Consider the following 27206-nt stretch of genomic DNA (forward strand, 5'->3'; position numbering starts at 1 on the left):
TTGATTGTAATTTTGGTCTTGAAATTATGTAAATTGTAACTAACTTAATCTTTTTGAATGATTAAAATCAGGAGGAATTGCAAGAAAATTGAAAGAAGCTGCTCCGAGCTGATGCCATTCCCAGCTCATCAGAGCCATCACAGGCCCCTCCTTTTGTTGATCAGCCTATGCCTCATCAGGAGCCTCCTACAAGAGAGGCAGTTGAGCCATCATTTCCACAGCATCACTCCACCTCACTCAGGAGGTACCACTTTCTCCCTATTTTTCAATCGCTTTTATCACATTGAGGACAATGTTCAGTTTGGTTGGGGGGTGAGTCGAGGAAGGAAGTTTTTGTTATTAATGCTAAGTTATTTTGGCAATTTAGTTGCTTTTTGCTTAATTTTAAAATTTTTTCTACTCTCCATGGTTATTAAGGAAAAATTTTCAAAATGAAAAGGGAGAAATTGAATTTTTGTCTTTTCACTTGACTTAGAGTTTGTATTATGCTTACTAAAGTTGATGAATTATTGAAGCTTCTATTGAATTCAACCTTAGTTCTTCCACTTTAAGCTATTCACACACTGTGCACAATAGGTTCCGATTACAAGATGAAAAACTATTTCCCTCTTGACTTAGGAAAATTTTAGACTTGGTACCTTTGACCTCATTTAATAATGTTGGGACACCTTGTAAAAGGCCAATGTGCCTTTGGAAAAAAAGAATAAAGAAAAAAAAATGTTTGCTTGCCTTGAAACCCGAGTAAGGTCTGAGGGGTATATGGTGAAAATCTTTAAAACTTGGTGCCCTAAGCCTTCATTGGTTGGGAGTCACCAACATCAATGCTCGTTACAAGGGTGGATAGGTGGAGTTTAACATACTGTAGGTGCTTGGGTATTAAAATATATTCTCAAAAGTCCGGGGTAAAATCCGAGGAGTTAGTGGTTGAAAGATCCTTAAAGCTTGATGCCTTAAACCTTAATTGGTTGGGAGTCATCGATGGACCCCCGTTACATGGACAATTTAGAAAAAAATACCTTTAGCCTTGTACTCCTACAATGAAAAAACATTTTTGAGAAAAGAGGTGCGTTCTTAGCCTATTGGAGGTTGATCAGTTTGCTAAGCTTTGAAAAAGAAGTAGGTTGGGGGGAGAGATTAGTTCAACATAATATATTTGAAAACTAATAAATAACACTTAGTTTTTTGTGGAAGAGTAAGGTTTGACCCTTTGGGAGTGGAAACTCTTTTAAAGCATAAATTTGCATAATGCCTTCTCTTTAAGAATTGTGATTAGACAAGTTATTTGATAACTCTTGTTGAAGTTTGAGTTTTATTTCTTTGATGTTCCATGTGAGAGTTAGATCATCATGCCACTTGAAAATTGTTTTTTGATCAGCATGATGTTGTAAATTATAGTACTATTTATTTTTATTTTTCTCTCCTTCATTGCTAAGGGACTAGCAATATGTCGGTTGGGGGGAGTGATTACTACTCAAAAAGTGCTATTTGATAGCTTGTAATTAACTATTTTAAACAGTTTTGAGTAGTAGTTATCACATTTTAACCCAATTAACATATTAAGGACCCTTGCAATCAATTCTAATAAAATTGTGTTAAGTTTTGGTGTTTTGATGGCTTTTTGATCACCAAAACAATTCGAGATTGAGGAGAGTTCTTTGGAATCCATGGCAAAGATGTCCGAACAGGGCGTCCGGACACACCATCGGAAAGCAGCGGAACGTGGGCTGTGGCAGGCTGTCGGAATGACATAGCAAGGCTTGCTCACTTTAGTCAATGATCCGAACAACATAGCCGGATAGGATATGATATCATCCGGGGTGTGATGTTCACGAGTGCCGTGTGATTCTCCCTGAGGGAGTCCGAATAGCAATGCGCGCTCCGTGTCATCAGGGGGAGGGGTCCCTACACCTTGTAACTCGCAGACGGTCCCCCTTGCGACGCACGGATATCTCACTCCTGGAATTCTATCCGGTCAGACATGTCCGGATCCTTTGATCGAATATTTCACATCCGGCGCCTGACACCGGATGGGAGAGGAGGGCGTTTCAACTTCCCCGGACAGACATGTCTGGATCCTCTGATAGCGCTCACCCGGAGAGTTTCGCAGCCATTTTGCACAATGCCGTGGTGTTCTCCTGAAGCTTCCCGATATGTGCGACTGACATTTTGAGATATTTTGCTTTAGATATTTGATGTCTAAATCCCCAAACTCTCCTTGTAATCCACCTATCATAGGATTTCTTAGTCTTTAAGTAAGAACAAAGGGTGAATCACCTCTTATATATAGTTTGTAATTTCCTTTACACGAGATATCATGTAAGAGTCGGGAGCTTGTTCTCAGACGCATCCTTTGTACAATTTTACAAGAAATATATTTTACAGAGCACTTGCTCTGTTTTTCAGATATATTTTTGTTTTCTCATTCTTTTTCTTACTAGCCAAACAAGCTCTAAGGAAGTTTCATCAGAGAATGAGTGGCTAGACTTTTAGTTCCTTGGAGCTAAGGTTGCCGGGAAAGGTTCCAAGTGCAAGAATTAGTAGCTTTGTGGTTTCAACCATTAAAGAAGAGAAAGTGTGATCCTTTAATGATTTCTATGTTTTTAGTTAACTTAAAACACCTTCAATTCACTTGAGTCAATACTTGGTAAGGCAAGTGATCTCCGTCCATGGAGATGCACTAGTTTACCTCTTGCGAGCTTTTGGGAAGTGACTTGAAGGTAGGATTTTCTAGAATTGCCAACACTTGGTAAACTTTTGGATTCCAAGGAGACATCCATTAGTTATCTCTTGCGAGCTTAAGAAGGGAAGTCCAAAGTTAAAGATCACCTTGAATGGCAAATGCTAGGTGAGAGGCACAAGCCATTGCAAGTTGCATCAATGAGAGGGAATTAGAGCTGAAATCCATTTAAAGGATACATCTGTACAACACCTGTTAGAGAATTAACTATATGTTAATTCTCTAATGCGAGGAAATGAACCAAATGACCGGAGCTCTATTTTTGCATAAGAAACCTCCCCTGTGAACCCAAACCTCCAAGGAATGTTTTTCTTGGTAAGTAATTTCCGTTACTTTCTTTTTAGTTAGCTTGAAACAAAACCTCGTTTAACCAAAGTTTGTGTTTTATTTCTTAAGCTAACCTTGAAATGAAAAAACACCAATTTAACTTTAAATTGGTATCAGTTGTGAGTTGAAAACCCTTCCCAGAGAACGATCTTAGAGCTACTATGCTATATTAGCTAAAGCTATCCTAATGCATGGTGATATAGGTTATAAATTTTGTTGATTACTCTCTCAATCAAAGAGTACCAGCTGAACATGAATCAGTTGAGACACCAATTGGGAACAAATCAACAATCTACACATAAGCTAATCATCTAAGCTTATCATGAACCGCAATACCATGAACCAACAACAACGAATAAGCATGCCACAACCAATCAGGTGAACACACAAGCAACAACTCATCACAAGAGCAAGTCAAATACCAACTGAGTAAGTGATCACCAGTCACCTATAAAGCCTAAGAGTAAATTGGTCAATGGACCATGTGCTCCAATATACCCAACTCAAGTTCAAGTTTGACCCTCTTATGAAACCAAAGATTCTAGGTTCGATCCCCAGCAGAGTCGCCAATTTGTGGACCCTCACCCGATCTACTGGCCGATGCTACTCGCTATTTTAAAAGGTAAAAGGCAAAGCTAGTTTTTGAGTTTTGAAAAATTCATCCCAATGAGGAATGGTTTTGTTTAGAGTCGCCACTTACCTTTTATTTTTATTTTTAAATGGGGAAAAGTTAAGTAAGAACAAAAACCCCAACAACCCCAGCATGACTCCAGTTAGGAAAAAACGGTCTACAAAAACTAGATTATGAGTCCGGGGATTAGGTTACCTATCGGGAAGGTACCTCATGTGAGGTAGCACCCCTCTAGGCCCAGAACTTGGTCTCTACTAATGAACTGGGTATATGGGAGCATATGGGTCAAAGATCAAACAAACCTTGGGCTAAACAAATGACATGAATCACATAGACTTGCCTAGTATTTAACATGCACATACACAACCAACAAGTCAAAATAAAAGTGCATACCTGAGGTCCCCATCCAAGCGCTGCATAAGAGGTCAATTAATAAGCTCAAATGTACAACAAATATACATAGCAATCATGCACCAAGCATTCGTGTGAATTTCATTATCCAAAGCCGAAGTACATACCTGTGGTCCCCAACCATGCACTGTAAGGAAAAGGGTGAGGCAAGTAATACAAGCATACAACATGCACTCTCAATCAAGCATCAAATCTCATACCCAAAAAGGAGGGAAGCAGGTCGAGATGGAATAAATGGTTTGCTTTCTTTTGCACACATTCCTCTAAATTCCATCAAACCAAACCATGCTTGCTTAACCCAAATTCTTCCTATCCATGAGGTAGGTTCACATGAAATCTAACCAAATCAAACTCTAACCCTAAAGGTGGCCCATAAGTGCCTTGGAGCCTAAGTGCTCAAGTCATAACAAAAATGGGGGTCAAAACATGCTAAAACGGGACTGGCCATGCAGAACCTGTTGAACTGGTTCCCAACTGGTACAATCGATTGAGAAAAATTTTGAAACTTTAACAGCATATTTCTCAAAGAATAAGGAATCCAAAAAAAAAAACATCGCTCAATTCCGAGCCTGGATGAGGGGGATATATGATCGAAATAATGCAACGTGTTCCTAAAACAGGGCTGCCTAGTAGCACCTGTTGAACAGGTTTCCAACCGGTCCAACCGATTGAGAAAAAATCTGATACTTTACCAGAATATTCCTTGAAGAACAAGTAATCTAACAAAAAAAAACCGCGCTCAATTCTGAGCCTGGATGAGGGAGAATCGGTTGAAACAAGGCAATGTGTTTATAAAACAGGGTTGGTCATGCAGGGGCTGTTGAACCGGTTCCCAACCAGTTCTTCTGATTAATAAAAATTATGAAACTTTACCAGCAGATTCCTCGAAGAACAAGGAATCGAAAAAAAAAGAAACGACTCTCAATTCCAAGCTCGGATGAGGGAGAACCAGTTGAAACAAGGTAACGTATTTATAAAACGGGGTTGGTTATGCAGGGGTTGCATGGGAAAATGTTTAGTTTGCTATCGCCAGTTAGACTCCCATCTAAATAGCTACCCTAACCTCCTCCTATGTATCCTGGTGAGTGGGGGAGGCACAAAAAGGGAGTCATGGCCCATGACATAGTGGCAAAGGAAGCCATCCTATTCGGGCTTTAATCCATTAACACAAAACCTTCCAAAACGATACAGGCTCAAACACTTAGACAAGGACTCTAACACCATATAAAAGAAAAAGGTGTAGAAAGCATAATTGAAAACATTAAGACAAATTCCCAGGGAAGGATGAGCAAAAAATGAACATAAATAACCTCATTTTAGGCGTAGATTCATGGGTTGAAATGGGAGAATGATTCAAAATAGATTTTTAACATGAACAAAACCAAACGGGATAAATGGCATAAACTAAGTGAAGATCATAAAAAACAAACAAAGAATCGATTTCAACATAAAAATTTGTGGCCCTTTTCATCCACATCAATCAATAAAGCATTAAGCATTCTGAAATGACCAGAAAGAGAAACTAAATGTAAGCAAGAATTCTGAGAGTGACCAGGAACGTACCTGAAGAATCAGCTTTTGAGAGGGGTTCCTCGGCTTCAAGTGAGATCGATTCTCCTTCTAAAAAATCCATTCAAGACTAGTGATCACGATTTCCTTTCATCCTTTCCAAAGCAAACAAAAATTCCTCTCTGTTTTTTTCCTCAATATAATTTTTTCTTTTCCCATTCTCTCTATTAAAAAAAAAAAAAACTTTTCCCACTTCTCCTCTCAAACCTTTTTTTTTTTGTTTTTCTCCTTTTATTTCTTTTTCTCTAGCTGCCAAACCCTCAGAGACCCCTAGAATATTTCCTTACGCTTTCAGTTTCTTCCTACTGCAATGTCTCTTCTTAAGATTCCTTTTATTTTTTTTTCTAAACCCCTCTTCCTCGTTTTTTCTTTCAAAAACCTCTCAGAATTCCTTTTTCTAGCATCTGCACCACACCATTTTTATCCCCATCATGCTCTGGAAATCTTCTCGTTCAGCCTTAGAACCCCCAACACATTTAGTTCTCCATTTTTTGAGGTGGGCAGCTGCTTTTCATAATTTTAACATGCCTTACCCACCAAGAATCCACATATCTATTTATAGGAAAATGATTCCAATTTTTAAATGTCATTTATTAACTCGATCATATTGAACTAATGAGTTTTATTGTTAACATTTTTATAGCTACAAGCAGAAGGGGGTATTGGTAGGGTCGATAGAAGTGTTTTATGGAAGAAAGCACGTGAGAAGAAAGGAAAGTTTAATAAGATTACAAAGCTAATGATTAACATGATAGCAAGTTAGCATATTTATGCCTTTTAGAGCCTATAGTGTTAGTATGTCTATGTGACTATGGTTTGTGATGATATCGTTAGGTGTTAATAGGCAAGAGGCTTAATGCTATCATTTTTATGAGTAGTTATGTTATACACCAATTTGTCTATTATCCTTTGTATTAGAGCAGGCTGTATGTTATTTGAGATTTGACCCGAGAGGGAACTGCCTGGTTGATAGATTTGAACGGAAATCAGTTTTCAGATCCAGTCAATGTGGATCAGTTGAAGAAGTTTTACGCATGAGATCATGGTAAGAGAATGGGTGGCCATCGTTTTGAGTAGCCATATTTCTTGTTGCACACCCACACATTGATATATCCTATTGCTAGCCCGTTGAGCCTCACACGATTCATTATGACCTATTCGTTCACTTAGCCTTGCATACATTTTCTCACCTGGGTTGGGGGCCTCCTCTTGTGTGCTTTACATTTATTAGCTAGATTGGTGAGTATTGTGAGTCCATTGTGTCCATTGTGTCCTTGTTCATTTGTTTCATTTTTGGGTCATTCATGATTTCTTCTTTCCTACATTGTGCATCTTCACTTTGTCTGTCTTTGAGTTTTGTTTCTATCATTCTGATTCTTTTCGCTTCTATCTTCCCTTGTGTGATGATGATGCGCTCTTATACCGAAGCTACAGGTTAGGCTTGTCACACCCTTTGTTCCACCCTTAGGTTTTTATAAAGTTTTAGTTTGAGGGGACCATTTGGGTTTGGGATTTGAGGTACATTTGTTAGATCATGATGGTATAGCCATTGGCTTACTTTGTCGATTGTTCCACAAAAAGAAAAAAAAAAACTTGTGCTTGTTCAATGTTCATGTCATTAATATTTGGGTTTTGCATGGTTTGTCGACAGTATCACGACTTGATCATCAGAGGTCATTTTCGGTTTGAGAGACTTATTTCTCTTCTAAGAGTCGATGAGAGCATTATATGATCCTTTTCTCCATGGATTTGGGAGACATATTGGGAGTGAGGTTTAGGTTTCCTTTGCACTAGATTCCTTGGATCATTATCTATATCACCACTCCTGTCATATAGTGACTTGCTTCAATTTGGCATTCATGGGATGAGTTGTTCGTCATTATCACACATTGCTACACTTTTATCCCAACTTGTTTCTTCATTTTCTCCTACACCCATTCATCATTTGTCTTATCCCTTTCGTCTTCTTTTACCCTTGTCGATCGTCATCTCGCTTCATGAACGACGTGTTCTTTGGTGCACATCACCTGTTGTTAGACATTGTTCATTTGGATGTAGGGTTGAGTCACCTTACTCAGAATTCCAGATACTATGAATAGCTCTAGGTGTTGGTTTACATGAACCACTCAAAGTTGTCAGATTAAGGCTCTATATGTTATTAGTAGCTCTGGGCAATGGTTGACATGAATGAGTCCGGGTTGTGAGCCCTTGACTTTAGATGTTACGAATAGCTAAAGGTTGTTAATGATATGAAAGAATCTGAATCATGAGCTTAGGGTTGTGGATGACATGAATGACTTGGGATTTTTGAGCTAAGGGCTACATATACTATTACATCTTAAGGTTGTGGTTGACAGGAACAACTATAGATCATGCATTCAGGGCTTTAGATGCTATGAACATCTAAACACTGTCAATGACATGGGCTATTTTGGGTCTTTAGCTTAAGGCTCTAGATGCTATGAATAGCATTAGGTTATGGTTGATATAAACAACTCTAGGTCATGAGCTCACACTCCAGATGCTATTAAAAACTCAGGGCTATGGATGACATTAGCTACTCTTGTTCATGAGCTTAAGACACTAAATGCTATATACAACTCTTGGTTATGGCTAACATGAATGACTCCGGGTCGTGAGTTGACGGCTCTTGTTGTTATGAATAGCTCAAGGTTGTTGATGACATAAAAGACTATAGGTCGTGAGCTCAAGGCTCTTGGTGCTATTAACAAGTTAGGTCTATGGATGACATGAGCACCTCTAGGTCATGAACTCAAGACTTTAAATTCTATGAACTGCTCAAGCCTGTGCATGACATAAAGCCCTCTTGGTCATGAGTCGAGGTCTCTAAATGCTATGAACAGGTCAGGATTATGGATGACATGAATGACTTGGGGTTGTGAACTAAAGGTTATATATACTATGAATATCTTAAGGTTGTGGTTGACATGAAGGACTTTAGGTCATGAACTTATAGCTTTAGATGCTATGAACAACTTAGGGTTTTCAAAGACATGTGCCACTCTGGGTCATGAGCTCAAAGGCTTAATTGCTATGAACGGCTCTGGGATGTGGTTCACATGAATGAATCCAGGGGGTGAGCTCAGGGTTCCAGGTGTTATGAACAACTCAAGGTTCCTGATGACATGAAAGGCTCCAGATGAAGGATTTAGATTTTATTAGTAGCATAAGGTTTCAGATGACATGAACGACTCTAGATCCTGAACTTAGGGCCCTAGATGCTATTAACAACGTTGGGTTGTGGTTAATATGAACACTTTGTTTCTTGATTTCAGAGCCCTAGATTGTATGAACAGCTCTGGGCACTGGTTTACATGAACGACTCTAAGTCGTCAGGTCAGGGCTCTATGGTATTAGCAGCTCTGGGCAATGGTTGACATGAATGAGTCTGGGTCGTGAGCTCCGAACTTTTGATTTTATGAATAGCTCAGTGATGTTAATGACATGAAAAACTCTAAATCATGAGCTTAGGTTTGTGCATCACATGAATGACTCGGGGTTTTGAGCTAAGGGCTACAGATACTACAACATCTTAAGGTTATGGTTGACATGAACAACTTTATGTCGTGTGTTCAGGGCTTTAGATGTTATGAATAGCTCAAGGTTATGAATGATATGAGCTACTTTGGGTCTTCAGCTTAAGGCTCTAGATACTATGAATAACACTAGGTTGTAGTTGATATAAATGACTCTACGTCGTGAGCTCATGACTTTGGATGCTATTAAAAGTTCAGGGCTATGGATGACATGAGCTACTCTTGTTCGTGAGCTCAAGGCACTAGATGCTATCAACAACTCTTGGTTGTGGCTGACATGAACGACTCTGGGTCATGAATTGAGGGCTCTTGATGTTATGAATAGCTTCGGGTTGTTAATGACATACAAAACTATAGGTTGTGAGTTCAAGGATCTTGGTGTTATGAACAACATAGGGCTATGTATGACATGAGCTACTCTAGGTCATGAACTCAAGGCCCTAAATGCTATGAACAACTCAGGCCTATGGGTGACATGAGTTCCTCTTGGTCATGAGTTAAGGTCTCTAAATTCTATGAACAGGCCAGAATTGTTGATGACATGAATGACTTGGAGTCGTGAACTAAAGGTTATATATACTATGAACATCTCAAGGTTGTGGTTGACATGAACGAATTTGGGTCATGAACTTATAGCTTTAGATGCTATGAACAACTTAGGGTTTTCAAAGATATGTGCCACTTTGGGTCGTGAACTCAAAGGTTAAATTGCTATGAATTGCTCTAGGATGTGGTTCACATGAATGACTCCAGGGGGTGAGCTCAGGGTTCTAGGTGTTATGAACAACTCAAGGTTCCTGATAACATGAAAGACTCCATATCAAGGATTTAGATTTTACCAGCAGCATAGGGTTTTGGATCACATGAATGACTTTAAGTCGGGAACTTAGGGCCCTAGATGTTATGGACAATGTTGAGTTGTGGTTAACATGAACACTTTGTTTCATGAGTTTAGAGCCCTAGATGGTATGAACATCTCTGGGCAGTGGTTTACATGAACGACTCTAAGTCGTCAGGTCAGGGCTCTATGGTATTAGCAGCTCTGGACAATGGTTGACATGAATGAGTATGGGTCATGAGCCCCGGACTTTTGATTTTATGAATAGCTCAGTGATGTTAATGACATGAAAAACATTAAATCATGAGCTTAGGTTTGTGCATCACATGAATGACTCGGGGTTTTGAGCTAAGGGCTATAGATACTAAAACATCTTAAGGTTATGGTTCACATGAACAACTTTACATTGTGTGTTCACGACTTTAGATGCTATGAATAGCTTAAGGCTGTGAATGACATGAGCTACTCTAGGTCTTCAGCTTAGGGTTCTGGATACTATGAATAACACTAGGTTGTGGTTGATATAAATGACTCTAGGTCGTGCGCTCAGGACTTTGGATGTTATTAAAAGCTCAGGGCTATGGATGACATGAGCTACTATTGTTCGTGAGCTCAAGGCACTAGATGCTATTGATAACTCTTGGTTGTGGCTGACATGAACGACTTTGCATCATGAACTAAGGGCTCTTGATGCTATGAATAGCTCAAGGTTGTCGATGACATAAAAGACTATAGGTTGTGAGTTCAAGGATCTTGGTGTTATGAACAACATAGGGCCATGGATGACATGAGCTACTCTAGGTCATGAACTCAAGGCCCTAAATGCTATGAACAACTCAAGCCTGTGGGTGACATGAGCTCCTCTTGGTCATGAGTTGAGGTCTCTAAATTCTATGAACAAGTCAAAATTGTTGATGACATGAATGACTTGGGGTCATGAACTAAAGGCTATATATATACTATGAACATCTCAAGGTTGTGGTTGACATGAATGACTCCAGGTGATGACCTTAGGGTTTTAGAGGCTATGAAAAACTTAGGGTTGTTGATGACATATGCCACATTGGTCGTTGGCTCAGGGTTTTAGTTGCTATGAACTGCTCTAGGATGTGGTTGACATGAACAACTCCAAGAGGTGAGCTTAGGGTTATAGGTGCTATGAACAACACAAGGTTCCTGATGACATGAAGGATTCCAGGTTATGAGCTCAGGCCTCTAGATTCTATTAGTAACATAGGGTTTTGGATGACATAAATGGCTTTAGGTTAGAAGCTTAGGGCCTTATATGCTATGAACAACGTTGGCTTGTGGTTGACATGAAGGACTTTGTTTCATGAGTTTAAGGCCCTAGATGTTATGAACAGCTCCGTGCGGTGGTTTCCATGAATGACTCTAAGTCGTCACATTAGGGCTCTATATGTTATTAGCAGCTTTGGGCAATGGTTGACATGAATGAGTCCGAGTCATGGGCTTTAGACTTTAGATGTTATGAACAACTTAGGATTGTTAATGACATGAAAGACTTCGAATCATGACCTTAAGGTCATGCATAACATGAATGAATCGAGGTTTTGAGCTAAGGGCTACAGATACCATAACATCTTAAGGTTGTGGTTGACATGAATGACCTTAGTCAGCCATTCAGGGCTTTAGATGCTATGAAAAGCTCAAGGTTCTGAATGACAAGATCCACTTTGAGTCTTCATCTTAGGGCTCTAGACACTATGAATATCACTAAGTTGTGGTTGATATAAAGGACTCCAGATCATTAGTTCATGACTCTAGATGCTATTAAAAGCTCAAGGCTATAGATGACATGAGCTACTCTTGTTTATGAGCTCAAGGCACTAGATGCTAGCAATATCTCTTGGTTTTGGATGACATGAACAACTTTCGGTCATGAGTTGAGGGCTCTTGATATTATGGATAACTTAGGGTTGTTGATGATATAAAAGACTATAGGTCATGAGCTTAGGGCTCTTGGTGCTACGAACAACTTAGGGCTATAGATGACATGAGCTACTCTAGGCCGTGAACTCAAGGTTCTAAATGTTATGAGCTCCTCTTGGTCATGATATGAGGTCTCTAAAAGCTATGAATAGGTCAGGATTATGGATGACATGAATGACTTGGGGTCATGAACTAAAGGCTATATATATACTACAAACATCTTAGGGTTGTGGTTGACATGAATGACTTCGAGTCATGAGCTTTGGGTTTTAGATGCTATAAACAACTCAAGGTTGTCGATGACATATGCCACTTTGGGTCATGAGGTTAGGGTTTTAGTTGCTATGAAATGCTCTAGGTTGTGGTTGACATGAACGACTCCAAGGGGTGAGCTCATGGTTCTAGGTGCTATGAACAACTCAAGGTTCCTGATTCGTGCCCAACTGGTGTACTCTGATTTAGTCCTCAAACGGGAGTTATCAATAAAATTTATAAGACTATTTCATGATATACTAGGGTAGCATAGCTAGCATAGCATAATGGCTCTAGGATCGTTCACTGGGATGGGTTTTCATTTCACACTTGATATTAGTTTAAATAATTGGTTTGGTGCTTTTTCTTTTCTAAGTTAGCTTTAAAAGAAAACATAAACTTTGGTTTGAAAAGGTTGGTTTTAAACTAACCAAAAATAGTAACTGATTTTTAATTACAAAGAAAATGGTCTCTTGGATTCTCAGGTCACTAGGTTCAGGCCCCTTATTCAAAAATGGAGATTCTGGATCTTTCCTCGCATTGGGGATTTAACCTATAGTTATCCTCCCAACCGGTGTGTTACAGTTGCTTCCCATTAATGGTTTCAACACTAATTCCCTCTCACTGATGCATCTTCCAATGGCTCGTGCCTCTTACCTAGCATTTGCCATTCAAGGTGATCTTTAACCTTGGATTACCCTTCACAAGCTCGCAAGAGATAACTAATGGATGTCTCCTTAGAGTCCAAAAGCTTACCAAGTGTTGGCTATTCTAGAAAATCCTACCTTTAAACCACCTACCAGAGGCTCGCAAGAGATAAACTAGTGTAACTCAATGGACGGAGTCCACTTGCCTTACCAAGTGTTGGCCCAGGTGATTTTAAGGCGTTTTAAGTTAACTAAAAATATAAAAACCATTAACAGGTTACAACTTTCTCTTCATTAAAAACTGAAACAAGGAAAACTCCCACTTTTGTAGTCAGGTCCCTTACCTAGCTCCCTTCTGTCCAAGAGACAAAAAGTCTAGCCACTCATCCTATGAGAAAACAGCTTCATAGGTTGTTTGGCTAGAATGAAAAATACAATCAAAATGAGTAGATAAGGTAGAGCAACGCTCTTTATATTTCTTGCTAAAAACATGTACAAGTGATCCCCACTCCAATGTCTTCCCCTCCAGAGAGACGAGAGATATCAGAGATGTTTGAGATATGAGGGATAGATATTACAAGGAGATATCTTAGGATATATAAAGAGAGATATTTTCAACCTCTTAATTAGATATCTTAAATATCTGAAAAGATCTTCAACTGATTACAAGGAGAGAATTGATAATTACACCAAATATCTTAAGGTAAAAATCTAATAGAGTCGGTGTAAAATATCTAACTATTACATTTTCGCATTAGAGAAAGGTGATGCGAAATTTTTCGCATCAGAGAAAGGCAGGGCGAAAATTTTTGCATTGGGAAAGTGTGCTGCAAAAATTTTCGCATTGGGAAAAGTTAGTACGAAAATTTTCACATTAGGGAATGTTAATGCGAAATTTTTCGCATCAGGAAATGTCAATGCGAAATTCCTTTTCAGCTTTGCGCAGTTGCCTTCAATTGGCCATAACTTCTTTGTTTTAGCTCTAAATTGCACACCGTTTGAAGAGTTGGACTTCTGACTTACCGAGCTTCGAAATGATATTAGCATGTATACAATAGACTCCAGGAAGTGCTCCAAATTTTCCTTACAATTGTTGTCCTTTGAATTTAGCATAGCATGTGAAGATTTCACATCACCATGCAAAATTGCTTCATGATGGATTTCTTTCTCTAATCCTCTTCCTTGCATCTCTTGATTGGCTTGGAAGCTCATTCCCAAGGGTTGCACAAAGTTCTCCCTCATTCTTGGCTTGCTTCAATGATCAAAAGGCTACCAAAAGCACCAAAACTTGCCCAAAACTTATTAGTAACACTTGCAAGGGTCCTTAACATGCCAATTGAGTTAAAAGGTATTAATTACTACTCAAAAGTGTTTAAAATAGTTTATAACAAGCTATAAAAGAGCACTTTTTGAGTAGTAATCACTCCCCCAACCGACATATTGCTAGTCCCTTAGTAATGAATGAGAGAAAAAAAAAATTAAGACAGTAATATAATTTACAAAATCATGTTGATCACTCCAAAAAATCATAAGTGGCATTATTAAAAAGCATACTCTCACATGGAACATTAAAGAAACAAAACTCATCCTTCAACAAGAGGGTATAAAAAATATTACCCTATCATAATTCATAAAGAGTAGGCATTATGCAAATTTAAGTCATGATAGGATTTCCACTCTCTTAGGCTCAATCAGTACTCTTCCATAAAAATCTAAGTGTTATTTATTAGCTTCCGAATATAGTACTCTGAACTAATCTCTCCCCCCAACCTAGTTTTTTCATAGACTTTAGCAAACTGACCACTTTCAATAGGCTAAGAACACACCTATTTTATTTCACAATTTTTTTCTTGTAGGAGTGCAATGATAAAGGTATTATTTTCAAAGGTGTCCATGTAATGGGGGTCCATCGATGACTCCTAACCAATCAAGGTTTAGGACATCAAGCTTTAAGGATCTTTCGACCACTAACTCCTCAGATTTTTACCCCGAACTTTTGAAATTGGAATTTAATACCCAAGCACCTAAAATATGTTAAACTCCACCTATTCACCCTTGTAATGAGCATTGAGGTCGGTGACTCCCAACCAATAAAGGCTTAGGGCACCAGGTTTTAAAGATTTTCACAATATACCCCTCGGACCTTGCTCGGGTTTCAAAGCAAGTGAAACACTTTGTTCTTTTTCTCTTTTTCTCTTTCTTTTTTTCAAAGGCTCATTGGCCTTTTATAAGGTGTCCCAACACTATTAAAACGAGGTCAAAGGTACCAAGTCTAAATTTTCCTAAGTTCAGGAGGTGAGATAGTTTATCATCTTATAAATGGAACCTAAGGTGCATAGTGTGTGGTAAGATTAAAGTGGAAGAAATAAGGTTGAATTCCATAGGAGTTTCAATAATTCATCAACCTCAATAAGCATAATACGACTCTACTATTTAAATAAAAATGCAAGAATTCAATTTCTCTCATTTCATTTTGAGAAATTTTCCTTAATAACCATGTAGAGTAGAGTAAAACTTTTAAAATTAGGAAAAAAAATAAAAAATTTAAAAAATTAAGCGAAAAGTACTAAATTAACAAGATAACTTAGCATTATTAACAACTTCCTTCCTTTACTCTCCCCCAACCAAGATCAACATTGTCCTCAATGTGGCAAAAACGATTATAAATAAAAGTGGTACCTCCTGAGTGACATGGAGTCTGAGTCGTATAGGAGAAACCATATGATTCAAAAAACAAAAGATTAATGAGTAAAAGGATATAGAAAATGCCAAGTGTAAACAAAAATGATATGTATATATTACTCTGAGAAAGTACAATGAAATGATCATGCAATATATCCAATCCTAGAATATATAATATCAACTAATATACTAAGTAAATACAATATAAAGAAATGATCAAGGAGTGGGGTTCTCTGGTGGACATGATGGCTCTAGGGCTGTCTCGTGAGTGGCCTGGGGTGGGACATCAGCTGTGATGGTCTCCTTAGGTGGAATTGTCTCCTCAACTGGAGCTCTCGGCTCTAATGGCCTAGGAATATCATTCTGAGGCGGCACAAGACCCAGATGTTGCTGTATCTGACTAAGGATAGAAGTATGCCGGTTAAGAATAATAGAATGGCGATCCTACTGAGCTCGGATGTCTCTCATCTTCTAGAATAAAGCGTCGTGCGTGGCGTTGAGTGTTCTGAATAATAATACCATACCATGAAACTCTGAGCCAGAAATAGAGATAAAGTCTTGTGATGGAGGAGGTGCAGCTGGTGGAACAGGTGGTGTAGCTAGAGGATCAGTAGAGGCGGCCTGAAGCATAGATGGTATATGATTACTACTCAAAAAGTGCTATTTGATAGCTTGTAATTAACTATTTTAAACACTTTTGAGTAGTAGTTATCACCTTTTAACCCAATTAACATATTAAGAACCTTTGCAATCATTTCTAATCAATTTGTGTAAGTTTTGGTGTTTTTGTTAGTAATTTGATCACCAAAGCAATCCGAGATTGAGGAGAGTTCTTTGGAATCCATGGCAAAGCAATGGAAAGCTCAGAAACATGAAGAACCGAAGCTTTGAAGTCCTTTGCCATAAGCAAATCCGGAATGCAAGGAGGAGAAGCAAAGAGAAATCTAACATGAAGCATTCTTGATGACAGTCATGTCAGCTTTTGGAGCACTTCATGGAGTTAAATTTATGCATGCTATATGTTGTTTCTAAGCTCAGGAAGTCAACAATCCAATGCTTCAAACGGTTTGCGATTCAGAGTTGAAATGAGGGAGTTACAGCCATTGGATGCCGATCACTCCAAGCTGAAGAAAAATTTTGCACGGCTGCGAAAATGTTGTCCTTTTGCTGCGAAATTTCGCAGCCCTCTTACAATGGAATTTCTCCTAAAGCTTCCCGATATTTGCGACCGACATTTTGAGATTTTTTGCTTTAGATATTTGATGTCTAAATTCCTAAACTCTCCTTGTAACCCACCTATCATAGGATTCCTTAGTCTTTAAGTAAGAACAAAGGGTGAATAACCCCTTATATATAGTTTTGTAATTTTCTTTACAAATCATCATGTAATCAGCAGAAGGAAGAAATACATTTTACAAAGCACTTGCTCTTTTTTTCCTTCATATTTTTGTTTTCTCGTTCTTCTTATTTCTAGCCAATCAAACTCTGAGGATTTTTTCTCAGAGGATGAGAGGCTAGGCTCTTCGTCTCTTGGAGTGAAGAAAGCCGGGTAAGTTCCCTCATGCATAAATTGGAAGTTTTGTTGTTTTAATTTTTAAAGAAGAGAAAGTGTGACCCATTAATAGTTTTTATCTTTTTAGTTAACTTAAAACGCCTCTAAATCACCTGGGCCAACACTTGGTAAGGCAAGTGATCTCCATCCATTGAGATGCACTAGTTTACCTCTTGCGAGCCTTTGGTAGGTGGTTTAAAGGTAGGATTTTCTAGAATAGCCAACACTTGGTAAGCTTTTGGACTCTAAGGAGACATCCATTACTTATCTCTTACGAGCTTTTGACGGGTAATCCAAGGTTAAAGATCACCTTGAATGGCAAATGCTAGGTGAGAGGCACGAGCCATTGCAAGATGCATCAGTGAGAGGAATTTAGTGTTTGAACCCATTAAGGGGAAGCATCTGTACCACATCAAAACTACATTTTTGTATAAGGAACCTGAGCCTAGTGATCTAAACTCCAAGAAACACTTTTCCTTGTAAGTAAAATCAGTTACTATTTTTGGTTAGTTTAAAACCAAACCTTTTTCATTCAAACATCTTTATGTTTTCTTTTAAAGCTAACCTTGAAATGAAAAAACACCAATTCAGCTTTGAATTGATATCAATTGTGAAGTGAAAACCCATCCCAGTGAATGACCCTAGAGCCACTATGCTATGCTAGCTAAGGCTATCCTAGTACATGGTGTAATAGGTTATAAATTTTGTTGATTACTCCCTTCTGAGGACCACAATCAAGGAACACCAGCTGGACACGTATCAAATGACACCACTGTCAGGGACCATTGAGAGAACATGAATCAGTCGAGACACCAATTGGGAACGAATTAGTATAGTAGGGGTGGATAGAATAGACTCTATGGGATGCTCGTCTTGTTATGCTGGTACTGGAGGTATTAGCCTGGGTGGGGTTGCTTCAGGTGCTGATTCGGCTGAATTCCTCTCTGCTAGCTGTGTCCATTGGTCGAGAGTGAGATGCTCTCTACAATGGTGTGGTGGCGCTCGAGATGGGGCTCAGTAGGGTAGCCCATATGCTCCAATATATGGCAGAGTAGCCTCGAAAATAGTAATGGAATCGCGTCAACTCATTGTAGCTTTTTCCTATGCACTTTCTCCTCGAAGTATAGGAGAGCGGCCATAATCAGATGGTGTGGACCAAAATAGAAACCCATATATATCCTGTATAATGCATCCAGAATAGGTCCTCGCCTCTGCATTGAATGCTGAAGAGGAAAAATGTTGGACCTCAACAATACATCTACTAGGAGCATCCCAGATGGAAGCTCCTTATGTAGCAGGCATGTATCTCCAGAAGTCCCTCGTGATAGAATGCGGACCATGTTTTGCTGAGATGTAGAGGTCCACTATCTGAACTGCTCTGGATCCTTTGGTTGAAATGGAATATGGAGAGCCTTAGCAATATGCCTAGCCTCTAAGATACCCTGACATCCGTCTATGCTGAAACGAATGGTTGTGGAACTCTGGACACCCTGAGTAGTCATGGACTAATAGAAATCCATCGCTACTATGGGGTAGAAAAACTCTCTAGGAGTCATCGAACACTCGAGATGGTACCTCTAGAGCAACCCAAATGAATCCCGAAGGTCCGACTGCTGTCGCATAGCCTCAATGTCGAAGTAGAGCTTAGAGTGAAATGGCTTAGCTCTACAATCTAAATTGCTCGGAATGGGTGGGGCGATAACCATAGGCCTCTTGATGATGACTTCAGAATTAATGCCTAAAGGTCTTTGAATATCTCTTAGGGCCTGAGAATTGGCTGGAGCCTGACTAGATGTCTCTCCAAGGCCCGAGGTCTTGGCTCTCTTTTTGGTGGGACGCGACATACTAATGGCTTTGGGGACGGAGATGTTGGTGGTCTCCGTGTTGAATACCGGCGCTGGGGAGGGCTAGAAGGCACTCTACCCTCAGAAGATGGCATGGTTAGGGCCTGAGAGGCCTGAGATGGGTCCTGAGGAGTGGAGGCACTTGGCCGAGCCTCGCGAGATACAGACGGGTCTATATGGCCCCCTCTGGTGTGCACCATAGCTAATATGGATGAGAGGCGGATTGCTCTTCTTCTTCTTTTGGTGGCCGCGAGGTGCGGAGTGGCGAGGAATTTGCTTCACAAGGTGGCAGTGAGCTCTTCGCAACAGAGGATGCTTGTGCGAAATGGTCAGTTGGAGGTCTTTAAATAGGGAATTTGAATGACTTTTGGCTTCCCTCCTGGCCGTTAGGTGACCGTTAGTGTTTCGCATGGCTAGTGGCTGATGTGAAATTTTTCGCATTGACATTTGGCTGATGCGAAATTGGAATTTCTAATGCAAAATGGTGATGCAAAATTTTTTGAATTGAGAGTTGGCGGTACGAAGCTAATGCAAAATTTTTCACATTGAGAATTGGCGGTGAGAAGCTGATGCGAAAATTTTCGCATTGAGAATTGGTGGTGTGAAAATTTTCACAATGAAAAAAGGTGATGAGAAATTTTTCGCATTGAGTTCACACTGAGAATTGGCAATGCGAAATTTTTCCCATTGAGTTCGCACTGAGAATGGCTAATGGGAAATTTTTCACATTGGCTTTTTGTCTTGTGAAGTGCTCTATTTTCCTCTGTTTTTTACTTCCCCTGTTTTTTATCATCAAATATTAATTTAAGTCATAATAAAATAAAATTAAAACTATAAATTCTACTTAAAAACATATATCAAATCTATAAAACTTGAATTTTTAAAAAATTTAAAACAAAACAACAAGCAAAAATAAAAAAATATGGACTTAGTGTCTTCCGACATACTAAGCCCATCTAACCATTTTTTTCTTCAGGCTTGATGTGGTTCAAGGAGGTTGATTTTCTCTTTGTCTTTAGAAAATGGCTCCAATAATGGCTTGAGATGTTAGCCATTGACTTTAAAAGTCCTGGTACTGCTGAGTAGCTCAACTACTCCATTTGAATAGACTTCATGCATAGTAAACGGACCTATCCATCTTGATTTCAATTTTCTCGGGAAAATATGGAGCTTAGAGTCATAAAGCAAGACTTTTTGTCCCTTCTGGAATTGTTTGCGGGAGATTAACTAATCATGCCACCTTTTCAATCTCTATTTTGCAATGTTTGAATTAATATAGGCATCATTTCTCAATTCCTCCATCTCATTAAGGTTTAGAAATCTCTTCATGCTGGCTCTGTTCAAGTCCATGTTGAGCGTCTTGATTGTCCACCAAGCTTTTTATTGCACTTCAACGGAGAGATGGCATGCTTTGCCATAGACTAGGCGATAAGGAGACATTCCAAGAATGGTCTTGTAAGCTATCCTGTAAGCCCATAGTGAATCATGAAGCCTAACAGACCAATCTCTTCTGCTCATATTCACCACTTTCATCAATATGTTCTTTATCTCCCGGTTGGCTAACTCAACTTGCCCAGAAGTCTGAGAGTGGTAAGGTGTAGCTACCTTATGCTTCACCCCATACTTGGCTGAGAGAATTTCAAACGGTTTGTTACAAAAATGAGTACCCCCATCACTGATTATGGCTTTGGGTACTCCAAATCTGGAGAAGATGTTCTCTTTAAGAAATTTGAGAACAACTCTATGGTCATTTCACTTGCCCGGAATTGCTTTAATCCATTTAGAAACATAATCCACTCCCACCAAGATGTAAGAATAGTCGAAGGACATAGGAAAAGGTCTCATGAAGTCAATGCCCCATACATAAAAAAGATCAACTATTAAAATGGGATTCAAAGGCATCATGTTCTTATGTGTTAATTTCCCAAGCCTTTGGCATTTGTCACAACTTCTACACATGGTGAGGGCATCTTTGAAGAGTGATGGCCATCAAAAACCCAATTGCAACACCTTCATAGCTGTCTTTTGAGAAGCAAAGTGGCCTCCACATGCGCTTTCGTGGCAATGACTGAGGATCCCCTGTTGCTCTTACTCAGGGACACACTTCCGGATTATTTGATCCACACAATATTTGAATAGGAATGGCTCTTCCCAATAGTAAGCATGAATTTTTGTAAAGAAGTGCTTCTTATCTTGTGCTTTCCACTCACTTGGAACTTCTCCGATAACTAAATAGTTAGCAATGTGAGCATACCAAGGAGCGGCTTCTATCAACATGAGTGACTCCTCTGGAAAATCATCATTTGTTGGCAAACTGTGGGAATTATGTGCTATGGCTAGCCTCGACAGATGGTCGGCTACCACATTTTCCACTCTCGTCTTGTCTTTGATCTGAAGATTGAATTCTTGAAGCAAGAGAATCCATCTGATCAGCCTTGCTTTTGCATCTTGTTTAGTCAATAAATATTTCAAGGCTGAATGGTCAGTGAAAACCACAATGAAAGACCCTACCAAGTAAGTGCGGAATTTGTCTAAGGTGAAAACTACAGCCAACAATTATTTTTTTGTGCTTGTGTAGTTTCTTTGCACTTCATTCAACGTTTTGCTCACATAGTAGATCACATAGGGCTTTCCATCTTCTCTTTGCCCAAGAACAGCTCCTATAGCAAAGTCACTGGCATCGCACATCACTTTAAATGGTAATTGCTAGTTGGGAGCTCTCACTATTGGAGCGGTTGTCAGCAATAACTTCAATTCTTCAAAACTCCGTTGACATCGATCATCCCATACGAATTTAACATCCTTCACCAATAGCTCACAAAGAGGTCTTGCAAGTTTAGAGAAATCTTTAATGAACCTCCTATAGAACCCAGCGTGTCCAAGGAATTGCCTTACTCCTTTGACAGTTGTTGGTGATGGCAACTTGAAAATCAGTTCAACTTTTGCTTTGTCCACCTCAATGCCTTGGCTGGAGATAATATGCCCAAGGACGATCCCTTGAGGTACCATGAAATGGCATTTCTCCCAGTTGAGTACCAAGTCTTTCTTAATGCATCGGTTCAGCATAGCTTCCAAATTGACTAAGCATTCGTCAAATGCACTTCCATATACGGTGATATCATCCATAAAGACTTCCATAATATGCTCCACCATATCACTGAAAATGCTTAACATGCATCTTTGGAATGTTGCTGGTGCATTGCATAAGCCGAAAGACATTCATCTGTATGCATAAGTTCCGAATGGATAAGTGAAAGTGGTCTTCTTTTGATTTTCAACAGCAATTTCAATTTGAAAATACCTAAAGTAGCCATCCAAGAAATAGTAGAATGGATGGCCTGAGACCCTCTCAAGCACTTGATCAATAAACGATAACAGGAAGTGGTCCTTCCTTGTTACTACATTCAACTTTCTATAATCAATACACACCCTCCAACTTGAAGTGAGGCGTGTAGAAACTTCCTCTCCCTTATCATTTTGCACCACTGTGATCCTTGATTTCTTTGGCATGACTTACATAGGACTCACCCATGGGCTATCTGATATGGGGTAGATAATACTGGCCTGAAGTAGCTTAAGCACCTCAACTCGCACCACCTCTTGCATGTGAGGATTCAACCTTCGCTGGGGTTGACGAACTAGCTTAGCTTCTTCTTCCATGTATATATGATGAGTACAGATTAAAGGGTTGATCCCTTTCAAATCAGAAATTGTCCACCCTATCGCCTTCTTGCATCTCCTAAGGATTTCAAGTAGACAACCCTCCTGAGTAGTGGTAAGAGATGAAGAAATAACAATAGGGCTCTGCTTATTCTTCTCCAGGTATGCATACTTCAACTCCGTGGGTAATGGCTTCAGAATAAGCTTTGGGGGCTACTCCTTAATGGCCTCTTGTGTCTCCTCCTTATTGAATAAAGGGAGAATTTCTTCCATCATCTTCATAGGAGGCAGAGTAGCAAGCAAATCTAAGGGTTCGGGTAACCCTTCATCAAGATCCCCAAAATTCTCGTTCAGATCTTCTAGCATCTTCTGATCACAATGCTCCTGCATTAAGTTATCAATCATACACACCTCCCCTGGTCCTTTTTCTTCTCCCGGATGGAATTGTTTATTCCACATATAGAAGATGTTGAGTTCTAACGTCATGTTGCCAAATGTAAGCTGCATGACTCCATTCCTACAGTTGATGATAGCATTTGAAGTAGCTAGGAATGGTCTTCCAAGTATGATAGGAATATAGTTAGTTCCTTTGGCGACCAAATCCGTATCAAGAACAACAAAGTCTACTAGGTAATAGAACTTGTCAACTTGAACTAGGACATCTTCAATCATACCTCTTGGAATTTTCACAGATCTATCTGCTAAAGATAGAGTGATTGATGTTGGCTTCAACTCTCCCAGTCCCAATTGCTTATAGATAGAGTAGGGTAGCAAATTCACACTTGCTCCTAAGTCCAACAAAACTTTCTCCACACACGTCTCTCTAATCATCACTGATATGGTAGGACAGGCCAGATCTTTGTATTTCATTGGGGACTTGCATTGTATAATTGATTACTACTCAAAAAGTGCTATTTGATAGCTTGTAATTAACTCTTTTAAACACTTTTGAGTAGTAGTTATCACCTTTTAACCCAATTAACGTATTAAGGACCCTTGCAATCAATTCTAATCAAATTGTGTTAAGTTTTGGTGTTTTGATAGCTTTTTGATCACCAAAGCAACCCGAGATTGAGGAGAGTTCTTTGGAATCCATGGCAAAAGATGTCCGGACAGGGCATCCGGACACACCATTGGAGGGCGGCGGAACGTGAGCTGTAGCAGGCTGGTGGAATAACGTAGCAAGGGTCGCTCACTTTAGTCAATGATCCGGATAACATATCCGGATAGGATATGCTATTGTCCGGGGTGTGATGATCACGAGTGCCGTGTGCTTCTCCCTGAGGGAGTTCGGATAGGGGAGCGCGCCACATGTCCTCTTGGGGAATCCAGATGGAGTTGATCTGGATAGCCTTGCGCACTCCATGTCATCCGAGAGAGGGGTCCCTACACCTTGCACACGCAGACGGTCCCCCTTGCGCAGCATAGCTCAATCCACCCGAGGAAGAATTCCGTCCGCCGACATTTCACATTCGGAATTCCGTCCGCCGACATTTCACATTCGGATGTCTCACAGCCGGATGGGAAAGGAAGACGTTTCAACTTCCCCGGACAAGCATGTCTAGATCTTCTGATAGCGCTCACCCGGAGAGATCCGCAGCCGACATTTCAAATTACTCGGATTTTTACATAGTGCCGTTGTGTTCTCCTGAAGCTTCACGATATTTCTGACTGACAGTTTGGGATATTTTGCTTTAGATACTTGATATCTAAATCCCCAAACTCTCCTTGTAATCCACCTATCATAGGATTCCTTAGTCTTTAAGTAAGAAAAGGGTGAATAACCTCATATATATAGTTTTGTAATTCCCTTTACAGATATATATCATATATAGAATCAACGAACAGAGCACTTGCTCTGTTTTTTCATATATATTCTTGTTTTCTCATTAGTTTTCTTTCTAGCCAATCAAACTCTGAGGATTTTTCCTCAGAGGATGAGAGGCTAGGCTCTTCGTCTCTTGGAGTGAAGAAAGCCGGGTAAGTTTCCACATACATAAATTGGAAGTTTTGTTGTTTTAGTTTTTAATGAAGAGAAAGTATGACCCGTTAATGGTTTTTATCTTTTTAGTTAACTTAAAACGTCTTTAATTCACTTGAGCCAGCACTTGGTAAGGCAAGTGATCTTCGTCCATGGAGATGCACTAGTTTACCTCTTGCGAGCTTTTGAGAGGTGGCTTGAAGGTAGGATTTTCTAGAATAGCCAACACTTGGTAAGCTTTTGGAATCTAAGGAGACATCCATTAGTTATCTCTTGCGAGCTTGTGAAGGGAAATCCAAGGTGAAAGATCACCTTAAATGGCAAATGCTAGGTGAGAGGCATGAGCCATTGCAAGTTGCATCAGTGAGAGGGATTTAGTGTTTGAACCCATTAAAGGGAAGCATTTATACCACACCGGTTAGAGAATTAACTATATGTTAATTCTCTAATGCGAGGAAAAGAAACAAGTGACCGGAACTCTCTTTTTGTATGAGGAATCTGAGCCTAGTGATCTGAAACTCCAAGAAACACTTTTCTTAGTAAGTAATTTCCATTACTTTATTTTTAGTTTCACTTAAAAACCAACCTTTTCAAACATCTTTAAGTTTTCTTTTAAAGCTAACTTTGAAATGAAAAGGCACCAATTCATATTTGAAATAATATCAATTGTGAAGTGAAAACCCATCCCAGTGAACGATCCTAGAGCCACTATGCTATGCTAGCTAAGGCTATCCTAGTACATGGTGTAATAGGTTATAAATTTTGTTGATTACTCCCTTCTGAGGGCCACAATCAAGGGACACCAGCTGGACACGAATCAAATGGCACCACTGTCAGGGACCATTGAGAGGACATGAATCAGCTGAGACACTAATTGGGAACGAATCAATAATGGAACTTACTTGCTCAGTTAAGAAGGCTTTCTTACTCACATTCAACCCTCTTTTGATAGTGCATAAGTCCTTTAGGAATTTTGTATAAGTCGGAACTTGTTTGATCACGTCTAGCAAAGGGATATTAACTTTCACTTTCCTCAACACTTCAAGAATTTATGATGCGTTGTTGATTCCCCTCTTGCCAAGTAAAGCTTGTGGGAAAGGTGGAGGCATGTGCTTCTTGATCTCTTCTTCTTGGTTGATGGTCCTCTTCGGTTTTTCATTCACCTTAGCTTCAAGGTCCTCCTTCTTGGTACTGCTTCCTTTCCTCTTTCCCTTGTTTTCCTCCCTCTTCTCTTTCTCTGCTTCAGACTCTAGTTCTTGCTCTGGCTCTTGCTCTGGCTTGGGTGTAGGCAGATCAACCTCTTTACCACTCCTTAGAGTGATCATTGCTTAACCTCCCTCATCTGAGAAGATTCTCCCTCCTGAGCCTCTACTTCATGGATAGCCTTTGGATTCTGATGAGGTTGAGAAGGAAATTTTCCTTTCTCTTGCATTGTGTTGAGATTAGTAAGCCTTGAGATCTGGTACTGGAGATTATCTATCTTTTGAGATAGATCATTGTGCTTCCCATCCATCCTTCTGTCTCTATTAGCCATTTCTTGCATGATATAAGCATTTTCTTGCTTGATTTGGTCATTGATGGATTTTTGGTCTGCTACAAAGTCTCCCACGACCTTGTTAAGATTTAGAATGGTTTCTTCAAGACTTGAGGCTTGTGGGGGTGCTTGGCTAGGTTGCATGTACTGAGGTGCCTTTGGCTTCCAAGAGAAATTTGGATGGTTCCTCCAATTTGAATTGTAGGTGTTGCTATATGGAGCATTATTATTGGGCTTGAATTCTCCAATAAAATTTGCTTGATCCCTAAACATTTCTCTCACAGCTGCCATCATAGGACACTCTTCCACCAAATGCTCAAAAGATTGACAAATTGAACACGGCTTAGCTTGCATTGGTGTGTCTGAAATGGCCTGCACTTTAAGTTCCTCCAATCTTCTTCTTGCCATAGTTGCAAAGTTTGCTTTTGTATCAGTTCCTTCATTCAAAGTATACATCCTAGCGTTAGCATTAGAAGCGTTTGGTTGAGAATTCATTCTTCCTACTTCTCTGGCATCAGGCTCATCCCATCCTCTTGAAACTTCAACTACATAACTTAAGAAATCCATGGCTTCCTCTAGATTCTTACTCATGAAGTCTCCTCCGCACATTGTTTCTAAGAGTTGCTTCATTGAGGAAGACATACCGTCGTAAAAATAGCTCACCAATAGCCATGTATCAAAGCCATGGTGAGGACAATCATTGATAGCTTCCATGTATCTTTCCTAACATTCATAGAATTTCTCATTCTCCTTAGCTGAGAAGTTGAGATTTGCCCCTTTTCAAGTCGTTTGTCCTATGAGTTGAGAAAAATTTCTTGAGAAATTCAGCTTGCAAATTAGTCTAAGATCGGATACTTCTTGGCCTTAAAGAATTAAGCCAGACTTTGGCCTTGTCCTTTAAAGTGAAAGGAAATAGCTTAAGCCTCATCAGGTCAATTGAAGCTCCTCCTTCTCGGAGAGTGTTACAAACTTCTTCAAATTCCTTGATATGTTGGTAGGGATTCTCATGGTCCATCCCATGAAAAATGGGTAGA

The 27206-nt window shown here is 39.6% G+C and overlaps 1 protein-coding gene across 1 annotated transcript; it reads right to left on the bottom strand.

The window, feature by feature from the left end:
• Positions 1-15817: 15817 nt before the first annotated feature.
• On the bottom strand, positions 15818-25963 carry LOC117905463 (mitogen-activated protein kinase 7-like). The gene is made up of 3 exons (XM_034818378.1): positions 25802-25963; positions 16121-16222; positions 15818-15997 (listed from the first exon to the last, which is right to left on the bottom strand). Exons 1-3 carry the CDS (start codon positions 25961-25963, stop codon positions 15818-15820), a joined length of 444 nt encoding a protein of 147 aa, XP_034674269.1.
• Between the last annotated feature and the right edge of the window lie 1243 nt (positions 25964-27206).

Source organism: Vitis riparia, chromosome 18 (genome assembly GCF_004353265.1).
Source record: "Vitis riparia cultivar Riparia Gloire de Montpellier isolate 1030 chromosome 18, EGFV_Vit.rip_1.0, whole genome shotgun sequence".
NCBI classification, from domain to species: Eukaryota; Viridiplantae; Streptophyta; class Magnoliopsida; order Vitales; family Vitaceae; genus Vitis; species Vitis riparia.

Coding starts and splice junctions, on each gene's coding strand:
- LOC117905463 (XM_034818378.1), bottom strand. CDS start 25,963: ATGATCACTCTAAGGAGTGGTAAAGAGGTTGATCTGCCTACACCCAAG. Junction 16,223..25,801: donor AGGAGGACCTTGAAGCTAAG/GTGAATGAAAAA, acceptor TCTATGCTTCAG/GCCGCCTCTACTGATCCTCT. Junction 15,998..16,120: donor GCTCAGAGTTTCATGGTATG/GTATTATTATTC, acceptor ATCCTTAGTCAG/ATACAGCAACATCTGGGTCT.